This window comes from Ctenopharyngodon idella, chromosome 3, assembly GCF_019924925.1.
Source record: "Ctenopharyngodon idella isolate HZGC_01 chromosome 3, HZGC01, whole genome shotgun sequence".
Taxonomy (NCBI): domain Eukaryota; kingdom Metazoa; phylum Chordata; class Actinopteri; order Cypriniformes; family Xenocyprididae; genus Ctenopharyngodon; species Ctenopharyngodon idella.
Window position 1 is genome coordinate 24,880,248 of NC_067222.1, and position 20,430 is coordinate 24,900,677.

Here is a 20,430-nt window from a genome sequence, read left to right on the forward strand (position 1 = left end):
GAGGGTGAGTAATAATGACATTATTTTCATTTTTGGGTGAACTAACCCTTTAAATTGTAATACTTCCACATTTAATCTCCAGAATAACGTAGGAACAACATAAAGACAGTATATAAATATGTTTAATGGCATCTTTTTACCAAGCACTATAAAGGCCAGTGTCACGCCTGTGCTACTGATGTCTCTATTAAATGGATATTTTTTTCTCAATTTTGGCCATTAATTAAAGCAATTCAACATTACAGTATAATTGAAAGCTATCAATTTTGATGTTTATTAAGCTTTAAAAATATAACCACTTTTAATTTAAGTGAATTTAAAACAATCTTCACAAAAACCCATTGTAATGAATGTCATCCTTTAATATATCAGGGCTCAACGCTAAGGTTATTTTCTATTGGTTCAGATTTTTACCTGCCCTGCTAAAATGCACACACAAAAAAGTTAGCCTATTGTTTTCGTTGTTTTTGGCCCATGTAACCTTGTAAAACAGTGCTTTAAGATTTTCAGGTATAGGTCTAACTGGTAGGTTTACAGAAACTGAATAATCAAACACTGTACCAACTTCACTGCATAAATGATAAATGGTGCTACAGTAGAAAGTCAGTGGTGTTTGGATACAGTGATGGATGAGAGGCGTGGCCCATCCGATGCGCGTCACTGTGGTTCCATAAAGCAGGGACGGACCATACATCTCCAGCACTTTTGAGCAGCCGGCCAGACGCACTAAGCAGCGATCGGTAGCGATGAACATCTGAACAGCTCAAGGTAAGTTGCTGATTTACTAGGCAATTCCAGTGTGCCCTGTCCTGTTGTGTATATTTAATTCCTGTGGATTATTACATTACATAACATACCTTTTTAAGCATATATGAAGATAATTTGCAACTTAATGATTTGCTGGACTTTAAAGCAATAGATTGAGCCAAGAAAGAAACACACCAAAATCATCTGTTGCATCATCTGTACTGTAATGCATGTAAAGTGAAAGCAAGGTCATAGAAACTTGCAGCGTAAGTGCTTTTTATTAGAATATGAAATATATAATCGCGCTGTCATCAACTTGTGTTACATCGTGTTCATTTGTGAACGAACTCTATGCACGAGACTGTTCTCGCTTACTGAAAACATTTCTAAGTGATTTTGGTCAATGTAAAGTCATATTGTCCTGTATTTGTCTGTTACAGCTGAAGGTGAAAACAGGTGAGTTGCATCATCATACTGAAGTCTGAAAGAAAAACTCCAGTGAATCGACTCACTGACACTGGTTGACATGACAAAACATGTCCCATGATATTAGATTTTATTACTTTATCTAAAAACCATGTCCTCAGATAATAAATCAAGGCTTTACATGAATGAAAATGTTAAATTGAAGAAAAACAGAATAGGTATATTTTAAAGAAAATTGTCCTGTAGAAGGAGGAGGTTAATATGTGACTATATATATATATACATATATATAATGCTGGGTTAAAATGGACAAATTCAGCGATTAGGTTAAATGTTTGACCCAACCTGCTGGGTAGTTTTATTTAACTCAACTATTGTTTAAAAAAATTACTATATTGCTTGCTTAAAATGGAAATTAACATTTATTAATAAGTTTAGTCAATAATAATTAAATAATAAACATTTATCAAATTGCTTATTAATAAATGTTCACCTTTTCATTATAACTGTTGGCTCTAGTAGTTTAATTTCCAACCTATTTTGGGATCATTTTAAGCCAGCCATATAGTATTTTTTAAACAATAGATGACTTAAATAAAACTTCCCAGCAGGTTGGGTCAAACATTTAACCCAACCACTGGGTTTGTCCATTTTAACCCAACTTGGGTTGTTTTTACCCAGCATTTGAGTGTATATTTATTTATATATTTATATAGATAGATAGATAGATATTACTATAAGCTATGTTAACCATAATATTTTCTAACTGCCTTGACAATTCAAAAGATAACTGCATTATTAGAAAATCAAGCTGAAACCATAATGTAGTTTCAGTTCATTAATTCAATATTTGTCTATATTTAAAAAAAATATTTGACATTTGTATCTGACAGTGTAGAACCATATTGACCCAAGTTTGTAAGAAAATGGAAGCAGGAGACTCTGCAATAAATTGATTTTAAAAGACTGTATAAGTCTTAAAACCTTATTAACATCAACAACTGGAAATATATTTGAATACATCTAAATTAAAAAAATTTTTTTTTTAAAATAATATTAGGGTTAAACTTCTATCTAGGCTACTTAACAGCTGACATTAAGTGTTTTCCCTTCCTGCTTTTACTAGCTGCTTCTTTTTCATTTCTTTTGTCTGCTTGAAGATGTGGCATAAATGCATTGCTCTTTTCTTCTGCAGAGGAGGAGCAAAAAGAGCAGAAGACGGAGAAGAAAAAGACATCTGTGCTGTTCTCCCCTCCTGTCCATGATGCGGGACTCTGTCTTCAACTGCTGTGTTTCCCCATCCCATCCCCCTGGAGGAGTGGAGGAGCACCACCAACAGAGAAGCAGAGCTCAGGCTCCGCCCCCTAACGATAGGCGTTTCCTTATATTCTTTGACTTTGACGAGACCTTGGTGGATGAGTGCAGTGACGACTCTATGGTTACTGTGGCGCCTGGTGGAGCCCTGCCCAGCTGGTTGAAGGACACCTACCGTCCCGGCCGCTATAATGAGTACATGCAGCGTGTGCTGGCCTACCTCGCTGAACAGGGCATCACCCCAGAAGCTATTCGAGGCACAGTGGAAAAGCTCCCTCCTTGCCCAGGCATCCCCACTTTGATGCATTTTCTGCTCTCCCAGCCATCAAGGGACTTTGAAGTCATTTGCGTGTCTGATGCCAATAGCGTCTTCATCGAGACGTGGCTGCAGCACCTAGGCTTCCGCCCACTGTTTCTGCACATTTTCACCAACCCGGCTCACTTTGATGATAATGGGCAGCTGCAGCTTCAGCCCTTCCACTCCCATGAGTGCCTGCGGTGCCCAGCAAACATGTGCAAGGCGGTGGTGGTAAGGCAGTATGTGGCCCAGCGCATGCGTGAGAGAGGCGGACGACCCTACCAGAAGATTCTGTACGTGGGCGATGGGGCCAATGACTTTTGCCCATCACTCACACTGTCACCAGGCGATATAGCATTCCCACGCCGGGATTTCCCAATGCATAAACTGATTCAGGAGATGGAGGAAGCCAAACCTGGAGAGTTCAAGGCAAGTGTGGTGCCCTGGAACAGTGGAGAGGATGTCATCAACACCTTGAGGAAGATATTGGAGAGGCCCTAAATATATAATACACCTAAATAAGGCCCTAAATATGTTCACAGATTTCTTGTTACATTCCAGACTCTTGGTTTTGACAAATATGTATCACCTCCGTTCTGTTGACTGAAATTGCCAAACCATTAAGGATCTTTGAATAAGATCCACAGTTGATGACTGTGTGCGGTTCAAATAACACTACTACAAACTGTACTTTTAAAATGTCAAGCCGCCTAAAAGCTTTGTGCACACCTACAGTATATTCAAAATTACAGATATGTACAAGAATATATGTGTATGTGTGTGTATGATTGAGCCTTTTAGACTTTTCTTTCTTCTGATTGCATTAACATGAACACTGGCCAGTAGAGTTTCTCCCTAAATGCATTATTACTATTTTTTTATCATACTTGTGACTAGTTTCTGTCTTGTGGTGTCATTCACGCATAAATCCAAGTATCTTATAGGCTATTGTTTTTGTTTTTTTGTAGTTTTTAAATATGCTAATCTGAAAGGTGCCATAAGTGATTTTTTTATGTGAAGAATACTAAAACGATCATCTTATTAATGAGAAATAACTTCAATTTGTTAGTATTCGCCACTGAAATATTGTATGTACTGTAATGCTATGGTTTTTATTAGTAAACTTGAACCCATCCTCTGTTTGCAGGATGTGCTGTAGTTGTTTTAACCTGTGTTTGGTTGTGTGTTTGTTCCTGTTTCTTATGCAAAGTCTGTGAACTTTGGATGTGAGACTATCTGAGATAAATGAACCTCACCAGCATGGATATAAAGCCATTTACTCAACTCTGTGTCTCAGTATGTTTTGACCCCTCACCCCAACATCTGTCATGTGTCTTACAGGATATCTATAGACACAATGAAATCAAATTTCAGAATCAACTCAAGTCTTGTTGACTTGTGTAACACTTTTCATAATACCTGTTGTTTTTTATATTCAGAATCTGACTAAATAGCACAAAAAAGTTTTGGCAAAATAAAGGTTTAAGTACTATAAGAAAATGTACAAGTAAACAAATCAGATAAAAACATGAACATTTATTCCAGAATTCAGCCAATGTTTACATTCATTCAGTTGTGATAAAGAGATAATCACCCTTGTGGTTTCATCAGTTTCTTTGCAAATTAAAATAATAATAACACTGTCTTAAACAGACCATGTCCAATTATACAAGCTATTAAAGCAACACCATGGAACATTTGCTCACGGTTCCCCCATGTGGTTGATAAGCGCAATTGTCTGTTACCAAAGTCGTAAATACTGTTGCTGTATAAGCTTCCCTGTGGGCAGCGCAGTTCATGTGAATTTGTTGACTAAGCTGACGGAACCGCCGAATGCAGAAACCTTGTTTGGAAATCATGTCCAGGTAAAGTAGCCATGGCGTTGGTTTTGAGACTTGGATATTAGATCGTTTCGTCTCATAGTTAGCTGTTGGCTAACTCCACCCAGGCTACAGTTGCGTCTCAAATGACGCACTATACACTATGTACTTATACACTATGTACTTATGCACTATATACTTATCCATGTAGTGCGTGAATTGTATAAGGTTATTTTGTCATTTAACATCAGAGTCTGACAGCCCCTTCCCCTCCGCTACGTAAGTAAAGCTGCGACAGTTGAGTGTATGAAGTGTCCAACATTCCACACTTAGATTTTTCCGTCAATTTAGTGCATCATCCGGGTATTTAAAGTGTACTTTTTCTTTTTGGAATTTTCAGTGTGAACGCACTACTCGCACTATTTGTACTTAAAAACGTCATAGAATAGTGCATAAGTACGCGAATTGGGACGCACCTTACGAGTAAAATATGTGACGTATGCCGTAAAGCAGGTCGCACTCTTCCTTGGCAGCGGATGTGCGGGGCTGTGTGTACCGACCCGAACACAAAACTTGCAGAGTGTGGTTGTAGCCGCTAGGTGGCTGCTCAGGTAGCAGCGGCAGTAGAATTCGTCCGGTTAAGAGTTGTTCTACCACTGAAATAATTTTAGAGACATTATTTTAAAGTCGAAAAATTACATAGTGTTGCTTTAAATCTTCCCAAATTCTCTCCACCTGCACTTGCTCACAATAATAATAATAGTTATTATTATTTATACTGTTGACAGTGCCGCAATTAAGTATTTTGTGTTTACATAAATCTTGTATATTTATTAAACTAATCGATCATATTAAAATCACATTTAAAATAAAAGTTTCAAAACACTTAGGCACTCTTATGTTAGGCCTATTTAAGGCTAAAGTACCGTTAAAATGAACTAACTAAATACATCACAAATTAATAATAATGTGAGGCAGTACACAACAAACAAAAATAGGCTTCTATTTTTCTCTAAATACCTTTGCAATACATTCTAACAGTTTATTAAACAAATTCCCATGCCATTGCAAATTAGCAAAAAATAAGTAAAATCGGACAGCGAACCACCTCCACCTGCTGGCCGCATAGCGAGATCTTTTTAGAGACCGCGCGTATTAAAACTACACGTCCTTCCTCATTGGTCAGCTGCGAGCACGTGACTTCACAGCTGATTTCCGTGGATGGCGTGTTTTTGCAGGATCAGATGTTCGTCCTTACCTCGGCGAGGCATGAATGCGCCTCTCATGATCGCAGTCGAAACAGCCGTGGCACAGTGACACACAGCTCCCCCCTGACAGCAGACTCACATTCGTTATGGCCCAGGCTGCACAGATAAACGTCCTCGATATCAACACTCCGCTCAGAGTGGAGCACGACAAGAAAAGACGACAATTCAGCATCCGACTGAACGGTCAGTAATGCGTCAGATAACGAGATGGGGGAGGAGGACAAACCACCGTGCTCTCGCCTGCAAAAAATGTGCCTTTTGTTTATTATATTTCGCTTCTCAACACGATAAACATATTAGATACTAATATAATCCGTCCTAATTATGTAGTAATAACAATTACCTTGTTGTTTATGTAAATGTCGTTGCATGCTTTGATCTTAGTAGTTAATTGAATATGACATGAACTAGTTGTTTTGCTGGAGCGATTTTTTTTTCAACACACCACCAGCTTGTTCTTTATGTTTCCGATGAATGCTGCGGTTTTGATTGTTTTGTTTTGTTTTGACGTACGGAGCCGCAGTAAATCTCGCCTGTCACTAGCCACAGTTTGTGCCTTTGCTCAAATGCAAGCTTTGTTTTCTTCTTCTCTTGCTGAATCAATAACTAAGTTGCTAGCCTACCCCGCTAGCCATCCCATCCAGACTTTGTTTTTAGGCTACTTCCTGTTCCATCATCGCCACTGATTTTTATCTGTACAAAACAAACCCAGGTCGTTTCGTTTCTGTCATTGTGTAGAAGACCAGGAACAGCAGAGGTTTACAAGAACAGCCTTGCGTTGTTTCTTGCGGGGTTTCTCTTGAAAATAAAGGCTTTGTATTCACAGAAATGACGCTTTCATAGAGACATAAACCCAGCCCACGACTATTTCCCCGGAAAGCGACATGCATCCTGTTTGACTGAGCCGAATAACATTGTTCACTGTATGGTGACTAATATACTTGCATCTATTCTGTTGCATATTAAAGGTTCCCATGATAGGGCTGTTCTGCTGTATGAATATGTGGGGAAGAAGACGGTGGATCTGCAGCATACTGAGGTTCCTGAAGCTTACAGAGGACGAGAGATTGCCAAACACCTGGCCAAGGTTGTAGAAGATTACTAAAGATCAGTGTGAAACGGTTTTTGCACAATGATATTGCATTGTTCATTGGTGTGCAATAAAATTTGCTTTGCTTTTTGCTAGGCTGCAATGGACTTCGTGGTAGAGGAGGACCTGAAGGCCCATTTAACCTGCTGGTACATCCAGAAGTACGTCAAAGAAAACCCTCACCCCCATTACTTGGAGCGCATCCTCCATTGAGAGCATCGAGGATCTCTTGATTCTAATAGGAGGATTTGGGATTGGGTGGGATGGGTATCTGTTGGGCGTCCCTAATCTGTCTGACTGGTCTTGAAACTCCACAAAAGATTTATTTTTTTTGTTTGCGAGTGAGCGAGCGTGAATGCGATTTGAAGGAGGGGAGAGATCTGAAACTACAAAGCCGTGAAAACGTTTCTTTGGAAAGATAAGAGTGTGGACTTTGAGGTGGACTAGTTTCCCAGTAATTTAAGCAGACTTTCAAGCCAATCTAGAGAAGTGAGAGACTATGACACGCATTATGAACTGTTTGATATGGTCATAAGAGCGATGTTAGACTCCATATGCCTCTCTGGCCTTACGCCTTCAGATTTAGTGGTGCTCACGAGAGAGATACACGCGTACTTGTGTTCCCACATGCACAGGAGGGACATCCCAATGTAACTGTCCCGTCAGAAACAGCTATTTTATTCTGTGCATGTTCTAGGCTGATTTTGTGCTTTTGCATGTGTGTATCGGTGTATACTATGGCCAGTGAAGAGCTCAGACTCTGGAGACAATCGCCTGCCCATATATTCGCAGGGCTGAACCTCTCAGGATGCACACTTTATAAACCCAATAAAGCACCTCTGCATAGAGGATTCTGTTACATGCGGTTGAATGTGTATGTATGAATAACTGAGTATGAGTGTAAGAATATCAGTGTATGTTAGTTACTCTCATATATCCCAGGGGTCTCATTAAAAGTCAGTTGATGATCTGCCTTGAGCGAGATCGGTTGTTTGCATGGCATATTCTGTGCTGACAAACATCCGTGACACCATTGATGACCGTGATATTCCTGGCGATGATAATGAAGGTCATCTTTTTCAAGTAAAACTGGGCTCTGTTACGTCAGTTTATGATGTAATACAGACTAAAGATGCCTGAAACTCATCTGTTTTTACACACTTATGTACTCTTAATATTACTATTCATGGTTTTGAATAAAAAATTTGAGATAAAACTTGGTTTATGAGTGTTTATGCTCATAAGTATGATGCATTTTAATTGTGTGTACTTTTGAATAAAGTTTATTGTTATTATTATTGAAATATTTTGCATTCATCAGTGTTGTATTTACTTACTCTCACGTCGTTCTGACATTGTTTTCTGTGGAGCACAAATTAAGATATTTTGAAGAATGTTGGAGTCCACAAAAAATTGGACCCCATTGAATTTCATTGCATAGAAAAAAATGATCAGCATGTTGTAATTTTTTTACAAAATAAATAAATTCATACAGATGTGAAAGACATGAGGGTTAAGTAAATGATGATATATCTTTAAAAAGCTAAATTGTGAGTTCTTGTCATGCTCCATTTGGGGTTTACTAGTACATTTTCAGTGATTTGGTAATTAAATGCAATTTTTAATGTTGCATGAGTTTTTTTTTCTGTAAAATCTTACCATTTTTTTTTATTCACAACATTGTTCCACTCCAGCGGTCCACTGACACAATACTTCTGAACACTTTTAGAGGTTTAGGACGAATAAAACGATTGCGTGAAAAGCTTTGCTTTTAGTTCCCTTTCTTTGCAATATTTTAATGCATTTCTCTCGAATTTATTAATGCACAGATATCCAATGAATTAATGCTTTTATGTTATGCAATCCATCACTACTGGGGGAGACAGAGAGCGCAAACCCTGCACGTGTTACCGAGCACCTTGTAGTTGTTATAACACGGTTCCCCCTCTCCTATGCACCAGCGCCGTACGAGGACGGGACTCACTACATAAACGAGAACCGACCACATTATGGGTGAGTGCCTTCTCTGCAATACCATCGCATCCACGTTCATTACATGACCGAAAGTTTTGGATACAGTACAAAACAGTTAAATCATTTTGTCAGACAACATTCTTTGTACAACGCTTGCATACGCTGTGGGAATGGTTTGTCCTACTAAAAGCCCCATAGTGTTGTCCTTGCTTTCGATTGGTCACCTCCGCTATTCAAAAACATAAATTATATAGCCTCGAGAATCAAACCATAATCAAAACCAATTACTCGTTTGTTGTATGAAAGAATGTGTCCCATTTATAAAATATAAACAACTGTCTTTAACAAAATAAAGCAAACATTAATATCGTTACAGATTCTGTTCAGGTGGTAGGATCCTCAACTAAATTCAGATTCACGGGATTTGTAGTCTCTTGAAAATGCTCGAAAGCTTTAAAGATTATTAATAGAGCAGAAGCAGTGAACTACATTGCCCATAGTGCACCGCGACAAGTTTTGCGTCAAGTCTAGTCCGTTGCTTTTTCAAGATGGCGTCGCTGGGAAGGAGGCGCGGTGTCCCAGTCAACAGGGAGAGGTCAGTTAGACTAAAACCTGTCATTATTTCTTAATACGTGACGTGAAATGTTTAGGCTTTATGCACGTTTTAAGTTAGTTTCCTATCGTTAAAACACCAGGTCTTTTGGCGTTTTGTGCAGCCACAAACACTAAAAAACTGTCTGAATAGAGCTCATGTGTTGTTTTGATTAGCTTACTGACTCTGGGGTCCCTCAATTGATTAGCAGTGCAGAGAGCAGCAAAAAAATTAATTTTATGGCAGTTACATCTGAAATCTTGATATTGATTTTGCAGTATGTGTTGACAAAAGAGGAACAAGTTAAAATAGCGCTTCACACCCATGACAGCGGCTTTCAAGGAGATATGTACAGTTAGCAGGCATTTATAGTTGTTATACTAAGTTAAGTTATACTTCAAATGTCTTGAAAACATGAAGAAATTGTCATTTTTTGCGCCCCCAAAAATATGGCCTTTTAATGCACAGCCTGTTAAACTGACAGTATGCGTTAAATTCATTTAAACGTTGCGAAAGGCGGACCGCTCTCGCCTGACTTTATCGAGTTAGTTATCAGCTCAGTGTTTCCTAAAATAATAGCTAGTTTGAAATAAGGTTTTATTAATATACCCGATCAAGCTGTCTTTTATTGTACATTTGAAAATTTACCCTAAGCGTTCCCCCCTTCAATTAACACCGCGCAAAAGTTTCCTGTTTCACTGTGTGAACCCAGGCCGCAGATGGTCTGTCTAATGTAGAAAACGCGAGACAGATAGTGTCGAATCAAGACCGGAATATACAGTCAGTTTTAACTGAGGATTTTTTTAAGCAGCTTTACCATTTTAAATCCATTTAGAAAAATGTGGCAAACAAATCAGCACAGGAAATGCTGTCCCATGTGAAGCAATGTTGGCTGGTCTGTGAACACTTCTTGCTGTGCTGTCCAATCAGTTTTACTTTTTGCTCAATCTCAATAGTTACATAGACATACAACCAAAAAAATCAGACTGATGGCTCAATCGGGCTGAAAAGCCTTCATGTAAATGCTTATTCGATCCGAAATTTTGATTGTATTGGAAAGGTTTGATGTAGACCTGAAATAATCAGAATTTTAAAAATGCACAGTGCCAGTATGTGCATGTTTATTTACATCTTACAAACTGGTCAGTGAAGGAGACTAAATATTTATTAAATATTTGCAAAAAAAAAGCTCTTCTGAAATATGTCAGATGTCATCAAGGCAAAAACAGCAATTATGTCACTGCAGCGTTGCAGGGTTCATATAAACAGAACTTTCAGAATTAGAAATCTGAATTCATTTGGATTGGAGAACTCACTTTTTTTCTCTTTCTCTTTTCTCTCTCTTAAGGGGAGTGATGGCGGCGACGGAGTGTTACATCGTCCACGAGATCTACAACGGCGAGAATGCACAGGAGCAGTTCGAGTATGAGCTGGAACAGGCTCTGGAGGCGCAGTACCGTTACATCGTCATCGAACCCACGCGCATCGGAGACGAAACAGCCCGCTGGGTAGCCGTGGGAAACTGCCTGCACAAAACCGCCGTTCTGGCTGGGGCCGCATGCCTCCTGACGCCACTCGCCCTTCCTGTCGACTACTCCCGTTATGTGGCGCTGCCGGCTGGCGCTCTTAGCCTGGCCTGTGCCGCGCTCTACGGCATCTCTTGGCAGTTCGACCCCTGCTGCAAGTACCAGGTAGAGTACGACAGTCAGAAGCTCTCGCGGTTGCCCCTGCACACGCTCACCTCCTCTACGCCGGTGGTTCTGGTTCGACGGGACGACGTGCACAGAAAGAGACTGCACAACACGATAGCGTTGGCGGCCCTGGCGTACTGTGCCAAGAGGATCTACGAACTGTACGCTGTATGAGCGCTATGGCACATCCACACACACGCATACAGATACTGACATACGCGTACACACACACAAACACGCGGCAGGGAGGTGAGAAGCACTACTAAACACCCGACACTGGCAGATACACACACGTACACACCAAACAATAACATACGGACGGACCGACAGTGAGAGTGTTCGAAAACAAAAGGAGACAAGGCTCTTTCTCTGTCACGATTTTTCATCGTTTTGATTTCAACCAGTTAAAGATTGGACAGACTGATGGACGGACGGACGGATGGATGGATGTATGAGAGGAAGGGTTGGGGGGGAGCTTATAGTTCTGAATGAATCTTCCCCTTTTCGCTGTACTTTAAAAGTGATATCACCAGTGCACTTGAGCCCCCCTTCCCACTCCTTCCCTGCGCCTGTCCAGCCCCTTCTTCGTCCCGCAGCTCTCCCCCAACGGTCACCTGCCACCCACACGGAGCTTCCGCACCCGGGCAGTGACCTGTCGGACTGAACGTGTGGTGGACAGACAGACGTGTTTTAAGAATGACCTTTGAATCCTCTCTTTTCTCCCTCTGTGTAGTTTTACTGTACCCTGCCTTTGGTGCGTCACCTTTTCATTAAACAGTAGGAGATTTAACCTCACTGGTATCTCTGACGACCTTTATTTTGACCCTCAAGGGCTTGGATTCCTTCTTATTGCACATCTGAGTTGTAGCCTTCATGCAGTCAGCTCGCAGTCAGATTTATTTTACAAGCCACGGTTTGTAATGGATCAGTATAAATCCGAATCTTCTGATGAAGTTATGAAAAATAAATATAAAAGATAAGTAAATGTGAACTCATCTGAAAGGGATAGTTCATCCCAAAATTGAAGTTTTGTCATTAACTCATGCTGTTCCAGAACTATATATTGCTGTTACTTAATTTTTCATTTTTGGGATATTACTATTCCTTGAATTTGCAGACAAATCAGTCTAATTGAATGAAATGTACTTCAATATTCACAGCCTGTTTGCAGAGAAATTGTGAGAGATATAGTTTGCAAATGGTATTTTGTATTATTGGCACCATGTTACATAATGTTTACACTGTTTATGATGTTTTTACAATTGCATCTGCCCTGTGGAGTCATCTAATATGTTTTATTTCCATATTGTAGAGTATAATATCTAAAACAGGAAATTCAAAGAGAAAAGGGTAGGATTTAAATTGGGTCAGTATTTATTTTGCGTGTTTTTGTGTCATTTCTGCTCAGAAGAATTGGAAAATAAGAAAAAAAAAAAGTTAAACAGGTTTCTCCAACAGTTCTCCTGTCTGCAGTTGGTCAACACTTCATCTTTAGGAGTAAGTGCTTATCATTCTTAAAGCCACATTAGAAAAGCCTAACTCATCTTGTGCATTTCAGATGGATGGTCAGTGTCAGTGATTCTTAAAAATTGTTCAGTTTTACCAGAATTGCACAAAGATATTCACTGATACACAGCCAAAACATTACGACCAGTTGTAGGTGAAGCAAATATAATTGATCTTCTCCTAACAAGGCCACATATTATGGTCAGGGTAGATTAGATTGTAAGAAAACAATCAGTTCTCATAATCAACATGTTGGATGCAGGAGAAATGGGCAGGAATAAAGATCTGAGCAACTTTGACAAGGGCCAAATTGTTATGTTAAGGTGACTTGGGTTAGAGTATCTCTGAAAGGTTTGTGTGTTGCTCCCGGTCAGCAGTGGTGAGAATTTGCCAACAGTGGCCCGAGGAGGGGCAAACAACAAACTGGCGACAGGGTGTTGGGCACACAAGGCTCACTGATGCATGAGGCCAACAAAGGCAGTCTGGTCCGAGCCAACAGAAGGTCTACTGTGGCACAAGTCACAAAATTTTAATGATCTTTTGGAGCAGTGGAAGAAGGTCAACTGGTCTGCTGAATTCTGTTTTCTTTCACATCTTGGATGGCTGTGTACGATTGCGCTGTTTACCTGGGGAAGTGATGCACGGTAGGATGACGACAAGTCTGTCGAGGGAGTGTGATGCTCTGGGCAATATTCTGCTGGGAAACCATGGGTCTGGCAATTCATGTGGAAATAAATTTGACACATGCCACCTACCTAAATATGGCAGACCATGTGCACCCGGCGCCAAGGCTGATTATCTCAAGCCCCCAGGTGTTGCCCTGGCCTCCAAATTCCCTAGATTTCAATCCAGTCAAGCATCTGTGGGATGTGCTGGACCAAAAAGTCCGATCTACGGTGACTCCATCTCACAACCTACAGGACTTGCTGAACTCTTGGTGGTAGATACCACAGGACACCCTCTGGTGTCTTAAATAGTCCATGGCAGCACACGGAGGATCAACAGCATATTAGAAAGGTGGTCATAATGTTTTGGCTCATCAGTGTATAATACTATATATAATACTACTATAATTCATGACGGTAATGTTCTAAGGTCAGAAGGTGAATCCATATGTTGTTTAAAAAATCCATTTTAAAAAAGGCTTTTACAGAAAGAGAGAACATGAAACTAAAACTGTTACAGATCTCATTTAGGTAGTGCAGGATTTTAAGGGGACTGGAATAGGGCTTTTCATAAATAAAAAAAAAAAAGTTTTTCTAAATGGTGTTCATATGTGATGTTCAAATGGTGTACTGGGTTTCAAAGGAAACTAGGCCTGAAACTGAGAATGCATAACTAATCTTAAGGTATCTGAAAGATAAACTTGTGGAAAAAGAATTGGGTAAAATACCACATATTTTTAAATCTGTGAGATGTGAAATGGGTGGAAATGAAAGACTGAATGTGGCAGTAAATTTTCCTCTGTTTAGACTGACCATTTGAACACCATTTAAATAACGTTGCCTTGACAGAACTGTCTGCCGAGTTTCCTCCATCAACCTTTTTTGGAGACTAAAATTACCTGGGCTGTTATTGCAAACTCCTTCTTTTTTGAATGTTCAATAGTAAAAAAAAAAAAAAAAAAGTGCAAGGAAGCAAGTTGCAAATGGATAGTTTTCATGGACCAACATCATGGTCTCTTGAAGAAAAATATCCCTTTATATGTCAGTTAATGCAAAATTTAGAATTTGTTCTTCCTCCAAAGCACCAGCGCTCAATCATGCACATCCATTTCCCAGGATCTTATTGAGAGCTGCAAATGTGTGGTGCATCGCTACCAAACGAAAATGAGTCATTAGTATCTGTCATAACCAGATTATCATGATGCGCTTATTGCAGACTGAAGGGATGCTTCACATCTGTTTTTATTTTTTGTTTTTTTGTTGCTATGGAGACCTATTTAGGACAGAAGGCAGGTGAAAACTGCATTAAAACATAAATCATTAAATGTTCAAATTATTTCAACTTCATGTTAGCATAAGGGGCACCAGAACATCATGATAATGAGTGATAGCCAAAAGGAAACTACAAAGAGAAATGTGATGATTTATAACTGTAGGCAATTAAAGGTGATATGCAACAGGGTGCATAGAGTGGAAAATTAATTTCATAATAAATTAGGGTTAACAAGTAGACAATAAATTAACAAACCATTTAATCCAGGACAAAATAAACAGACAATCTAGTTCTTGTATGACAAATGTTTGTTCTCCTTATCTAAGGACTGGTCATTTTGCAGTTTTGTTTTTCACAGATCAGATTAAAAATTCATTTTTAAATATCTATTAAATACAGTATAGAGTATTCAATTTTAGACATACAAATTATACTTTTTGGCTAAGATGCAAAGATTTTTCAATACTGTTTTCTCTTATTCTTCTTTCACTCTCTGTTCTTTCACGGCCCGTGAAGCCATCAGTCTGAAGTAGAGAGTAGGCCAGAGTGTACGCAGATAGACGGCTGCAGTAGGAAGCGGCCCGGCCAATACGACGTCTTTCTGTTTGTGACAGACTGCCTTCAGAACAGCACGTGCCACATCCACTGGATTCCACCCCTTTGCTGTGGTTTTGTCCATTACTTCAGATCCAAAATAACAAAACAAAAAGAAACACTTCTTAATATTAAAATATGCATATTTTGGATACACATGTAAATATTCCAAAATATATTTCAAAACTCACACTCAAGAACGGCATTCTCTCACCTCCATATTGAGAGCCGTCCCCTGTGACTGCATTGATGGACAGGTTTGTTCTGATGTAACCCGGGCTGATGACAGACACCTGCAGGCCGAACCTGTCGACCTCTGCCCTCAAACAGTCAAAGTAGGCTTGCGTCGCATGCTTAGATGCAGCATCTGACAGAAAACATTACAGATATGCAGGCAAACCTGATCACTTGTAATGTTTTTATTCATGAAGAAAATTCGGAATGAACTCAGAACATCCTAATTTCAATCTTTTTATCCGGTGACAGTTCACCACCCCTAATGTAAATGAAGTTGCTCCTGTTTTAACAGCTGTGGTCTGTTGAAATTGAGATGGTTCCCATTCTACAATTCATGACCATTTGTTCAGGATGTAATCGACCCAAGTGGTGCAGAAACAATGAAACAGTTGACTCTGTTCATCTCTATGATAATTAAGCCATTTTGGGGGAACGAGCTTGTTCGAGCACCTATCTTGGAGTGGAATCTGGGTCGAGGCAGACATCGTCATTTCTTTCATCTGAATACCTGTTTTGTTGTGTATGTATACTCACATGCAGATCTGTACGGTATTGAAATCTTTCCCTGCACACTGCTGATGACAACGATATGTCCACTGCGTCTATCGACCATTGAAGGCAGAATGGCTGGACAGGACAAAAAAATAACGTGTAATAACAATGTGATATTATGATATAATGTGACGTATTATATGATATATAATAAATTATATATAATATATATTAATAAAATATAATTTTAAATGTATTTCACATTTAATATAATTTTTACACATTTTAAATGTCTAAACAAACTAAAATAGGAGCTATGATTAAATATGAGTCACATATTTCAGGTCTAAACAACTACATTTTCACCTAAAAAAACTCTTAAAACTACAGTTCGTGGTACAACAAGTGTAGTATTTGTAAAAATTACGGTGGATTTGCTCGGCTGCCATAACAGTCGCTTCAAGCGGAGTGATAAAAGTGGTGAAAAGGTTGTTGTTATCACTAAAATATCGCATGGCTATCAGCAAATCAAATTTAAGAACCAGAAAGAACTGTTGTGTGTGTGTATATATATACACACACACACATGCTACCATTCAAAAGTTGGGGACAGTAAAGGGTTTTTTGAACGATATGAAATTGATCGAACGTGACAATAAAAACATTAATGTTACAAAAGATTTCTTTCAATTCATCAAAAATCTTGAAAAAAATGTATCACTGTGCCACAAAAATATTAAGCAGCACAACTGTTTTCAACATTGATAATAATAATAAATGTTTCTTGAGAATCAAATCATCATATTAGAATGATTTCTGAAGGATCATGTGACACTGAAGACTGGAGTAATGATGCTGAAAATTCAAATTTGCATCACAGGAATAAATTACATTTACATTTAGTAATAAAATTTCACAATATTACAGTTTTTACTGCATTTTTGATCAAATAAATGCAGCCTCGGTGAACATAAGGTACTTTTTTTCCAATTTAATTATTATTTTTTTAATCTTTCCAACCCCAACCTTTAAGCTATATAATAGTTTCCCTGATCTCTTTCTTTGACTCGTATTCACTCACCTTGTGTAAGAGCAACAGGACCGAAGTAGTTGGTCTCCATGACATCTCGCTGAACTGAGACTTGGGTGTCCAGGATGTTGCCACGGTAACTAATGCCGGCATTGTTGATGAGGACATCAACATGACCATGGCACTTCAAAATCTCCTTGGCGGCGTTGGAAACCAGAGATGTGCTGGAGAGGTCAAAGGTGACAGTGCAGGGAGTGTAAGTCTGAAAAAGAAAGTAATGAATAAACCTAGTAAAGAGACTGGACATAAGATTGGATACGTTCGCACTTACATTTTTGTTTAGTGTAAATAAATTACACCTTATTTTTCCCATGAATTCACTGTATAACCACAATCACATTTTTAAACAGGCATAAAAGATAACATAACTTTGACTGAACAGCCAAAAGGGAGAGTGAGAGATTTGATTGAAGGTTTGCACCTGTATTTTTCCATTGTTTTTATTTCTCAGCTCCTCAACGACCTCCTGCAGTCTCTTCTGGTCCCGTCCACAAAGGATCAGTCGGGCCCCGGCCGCGTGGAAGACCCGGGCACACTCTGAGGGTGAAAAGACAGATTAAGACATTAAACAAACACTGATGTAATATCTGCAGTCAAATGGCATTGATAAGACATGATTAGCATTTTAAGAGAGTTTATGTAACCTTTGCCCAGGCCTGAGCTGGCTCCAGTGATCACCACCACTTTATCCTGTAGATTCTGCTTGTGTCTCAGTCTCTGGATCACTTTCAGCAAAATCAGCAGCCCGACAGTCCCAGCAGCCAGTGGCCCAACACCTAAACCTAACACACGCTCCATGTGTCTGTAAACATATGCGCACATATGCATACATTCATTTGCACTGATAAAAACTCATTCTCAACCCAGCATCTTTATCTAGAAGTAACATGGCAGCATTCTGTGAAAACGCCACTGACCTTGATGTCTTTTACATACTATTTACATGTGAGACAGAACTGTAAATTGTTAACAATATTTTAAAGAAAAACAGAATTGTTTTATTGTAAATTTATTTAATAGACTCTTTTAACTTACATATTTTGACCTCACATTAAGAGACTACATGGAATATTTGTATTTGAAAAAACAAACTAGTGAGGATAAAAGATTAAAGTCAGCATGAAACAGAGGTTGCAATAGTCTTTTCTTCCCTATTGTGACATATATCAGGGTCATAACCACCATAGACACTGAGGAGGACAAGTCACTCCCAATAATTAGAAATGGCCAAACTGGCTGTTCACAGAAGCAGAGCGTGAATTTAATGTTGAAAGAGAGTGAGGTAAGATGTACATAGAGAAACATTTAATACATGTCAACTGTTTTGCAGTAGAAATGTTAAACGACCGACAGTAACATCCAGATCCCCACCAATGTTCAAGACATGGTTACGGCCTTGAGGTATATCTGAGTGAAACAGTATCTGGAAAGAGAAAAAAAACTGAGGGTGGGACTTGATTTCGGCCTCTGGAATAGTTACTGTTGGTAACTATATGGATGCAGATCTGAATGGCGGTTTGCAGTCAGTTGTGGAGGATATTTTATCCCCACCCTCTGCTGAGACATACTTCATGAAGAAAACAGTTGCCATTTCGAGGGGGAGGGGAGGTTGACTTTTCTGATTAAAGATTACGAGGGCATGTGAATTTTTAAGACAAATAGTAGGGAACTGTCAAGGTATTTTATTGTTAACTATAATTTTTTTGTTAACTGAAATAAACCTGAAATAAAAAATACATAAATATTAGATGAAAAAATTAAGCTTAAAAACAAATGTAAATTTGTCATGCTGCATTGGCAACTAAAATTAAAGGGGTTATGACATGGGAAATAACATTTTCCTTGATCTTTTTTAACATATAATAGGTCTTTGTACCATTAAAACATCCAGCAATTTTCATAGCTTAAAACGTCCTCCTCTTAATAAACGGAGCATTTATTTAAACAAGCTGCAAAAATGGTTTGTTTGGATATTGTGGGATCTGTGACTTTTGCCACAAATATATTTGCAAATGACTGCCACCAGAACAAGACATCGACGAATAGTTACATAATTGCACCATACGTCCCGCCCACAGGCAAAAGATTCAGTTACAATTTCTGACATACTCCATGTGCTTGAGTCTGTGGACAACAGGACAAATAGAAGAGTGAAAGAACATTCGCTTTGATACATCTGGTTTAAACAGCTTGTTTCATTTCTGCACAGACATCAGAAGGACACCTGTGTGTCAGGAACAAGTGGATGATTTATTTTTAATGGCGGAGGATTATGTTTATTCTGAGCATTTGACTGCTTATTGTTTTATAAACGAGGTACAGAGTAATGGACTTTGTGAAAGATGAAGCAGCCAACTGTATTGGATCCTATGGCAGCTACATGCAAACCGCAAGCTAACAATTTCATAATACTTTGTATGGATATTGTTTTCAAAACACTTGCGCGCAATAGCGAGTGGGCGTTCCCATGCAATGACGCTAGCCAATCATGACAGAGGTTCAGAACGAGGAAAAATATCGTTCTTCAGAATATATACATTTGTGCAAAAACTCTTTAACATTATATGTGAACCTCAAGGAACATTATTAAATATTATTATTCATATTAACATTATTAATATAAATAAAATTATTAATATTAAAATAAAAGATCCATGCCACGACCCCTTTAAAATTACTAAAACTGAAATAAAAATAAAGCTAAATAGAAATATAAAAAATGACAAAAGCACATGAAATTGCAAAAGCTTTAAAATTAAAATTAAAAAAATAATAGCTAATTTAAAATATTAATACATTGTAATAGTATGTAAATAATACTAATATAACACTTCTGTCATAGTCATTAGTGGTAAAGTGTTGAGACATTTTAGTGATTGATTTATCGTAGTAATAATACAAAAAACTTAGCCTCTTCGAAAATACAGAGCCACGTTTTGACTGATGTGATGTGCAGTAGTACAGTTAGTAACTAATACACTGCAACTATCCTGACTAGTAAGTCACGTATAAAGGTTTCAGTGCGCTGTGCAACCGAACTTATTTTCACAAAACATACCAATCCATTTCTAACTTCCCAGTATCTCTAATAATCATCTCTAAAGGCTGTTGTATCTACATGTACTGTTTTGTAAATATATAAAATGAATAGGCAGGGATATTGACACATGACCTACCTAAAGCTGAGACCCATTTGATTGAATGGAGAATCCGGAACTCAACAACATCACGTGATTTCGGCTGTGCCCAAAGGGGCGGGGCCATAACGCCCTCTACAGAACCCAGCAAGTAAACGCATCAAAACAATGGATATGATAACGTGTAAACAAGGTACATACACCAGGGTTTTTATA

The 20,430-nt window shown here is 38.6% G+C and overlaps 4 protein-coding genes across 7 annotated transcripts; 3 read left to right on the plus strand and 1 right to left on the minus strand.

Annotated features, from left to right (window-relative positions):
- Positions 1–598: 598 nt before the first annotated feature.
- Positions 599–4,069, plus strand: phospho1 (phosphoethanolamine/phosphocholine phosphatase 1). 2 transcript variants are annotated; one of them, XM_051888765.1, is made up of 3 exons: positions 601–768; positions 1,188–1,203; positions 2,369–4,069. In XM_051888765.1, the coding sequence occupies exon 3, from the start codon at positions 2,435–2,437 to the stop codon at positions 3,284–3,286; it is 852 nt and encodes a 283-aa protein (XP_051744725.1). In that variant the 5' UTR covers positions 601–768; positions 1,188–1,203; positions 2,369–2,434; the 3' UTR covers positions 3,287–4,069. The 2 variants fall into 2 exon arrangements, with proteins under 2 accessions (XP_051744726.1, XP_051744725.1); XM_051888766.1 differs by lacking the exon at positions 1,188–1,203 and having other exon boundaries at positions 599–768.
- A 1,715-nt stretch (positions 4,070–5,784) lies between these two features.
- natd1 (protein NATD1) lies at positions 5,785–8,267 on the plus strand. Its single transcript, XM_051885229.1, has 3 exons — positions 5,785–6,056; positions 6,842–6,960; positions 7,060–8,267. The coding sequence occupies exons 1-3, from the start codon at positions 5,960–5,962 to the stop codon at positions 7,174–7,176; spliced, it is 333 nt and encodes a 110-aa protein (XP_051741189.1). The 5' UTR covers positions 5,785–5,959; the 3' UTR covers positions 7,177–8,267.
- A 553-nt stretch (positions 8,268–8,820) lies between these two features.
- tmem11 (transmembrane protein 11) lies at positions 8,821–12,015 on the plus strand. Of its 2 annotated transcripts, none has more exons than XM_051885204.1 (2): positions 8,821–8,976; positions 10,878–12,015. In XM_051885204.1, the coding sequence occupies exon 2, from the start codon at positions 10,885–10,887 to the stop codon at positions 11,392–11,394; it is 510 nt and encodes a 169-aa protein (XP_051741164.1). In that variant the 5' UTR covers positions 8,821–8,976; positions 10,878–10,884; the 3' UTR covers positions 11,395–12,015. The 2 variants fall into 2 exon arrangements, with proteins under 2 accessions (XP_051741164.1, XP_051741175.1); XM_051885215.1 differs by lacking the exon at positions 8,821–8,976 and adding an exon at positions 9,401–9,532.
- A 2,890-nt stretch (positions 12,016–14,905) lies between these two features.
- Positions 14,906–20,359, minus strand: dhrs7b (dehydrogenase/reductase (SDR family) member 7B). 2 transcript variants are annotated; one of them, XM_051885161.1, is made up of 7 exons: positions 20,254–20,359; positions 17,722–17,879; positions 17,499–17,614; positions 17,069–17,279; positions 16,030–16,122; positions 15,473–15,625; positions 14,906–15,345 (listed from the first exon to the last, which is right to left on the minus strand). In XM_051885161.1, the coding sequence occupies exons 1-7, from the start codon at positions 20,268–20,270 to the stop codon at positions 15,140–15,142; spliced, it is 954 nt and encodes a 317-aa protein (XP_051741121.1). In that variant the 5' UTR covers positions 20,271–20,359; the 3' UTR covers positions 14,906–15,139. The 2 variants fall into 2 exon arrangements, with proteins under 2 accessions (XP_051741121.1, XP_051741132.1); XM_051885172.1 differs by lacking the exon at positions 20,254–20,359 and adding an exon at positions 18,390–18,516.
- Positions 20,360–20,430: the final 71 nt, after the last annotated feature.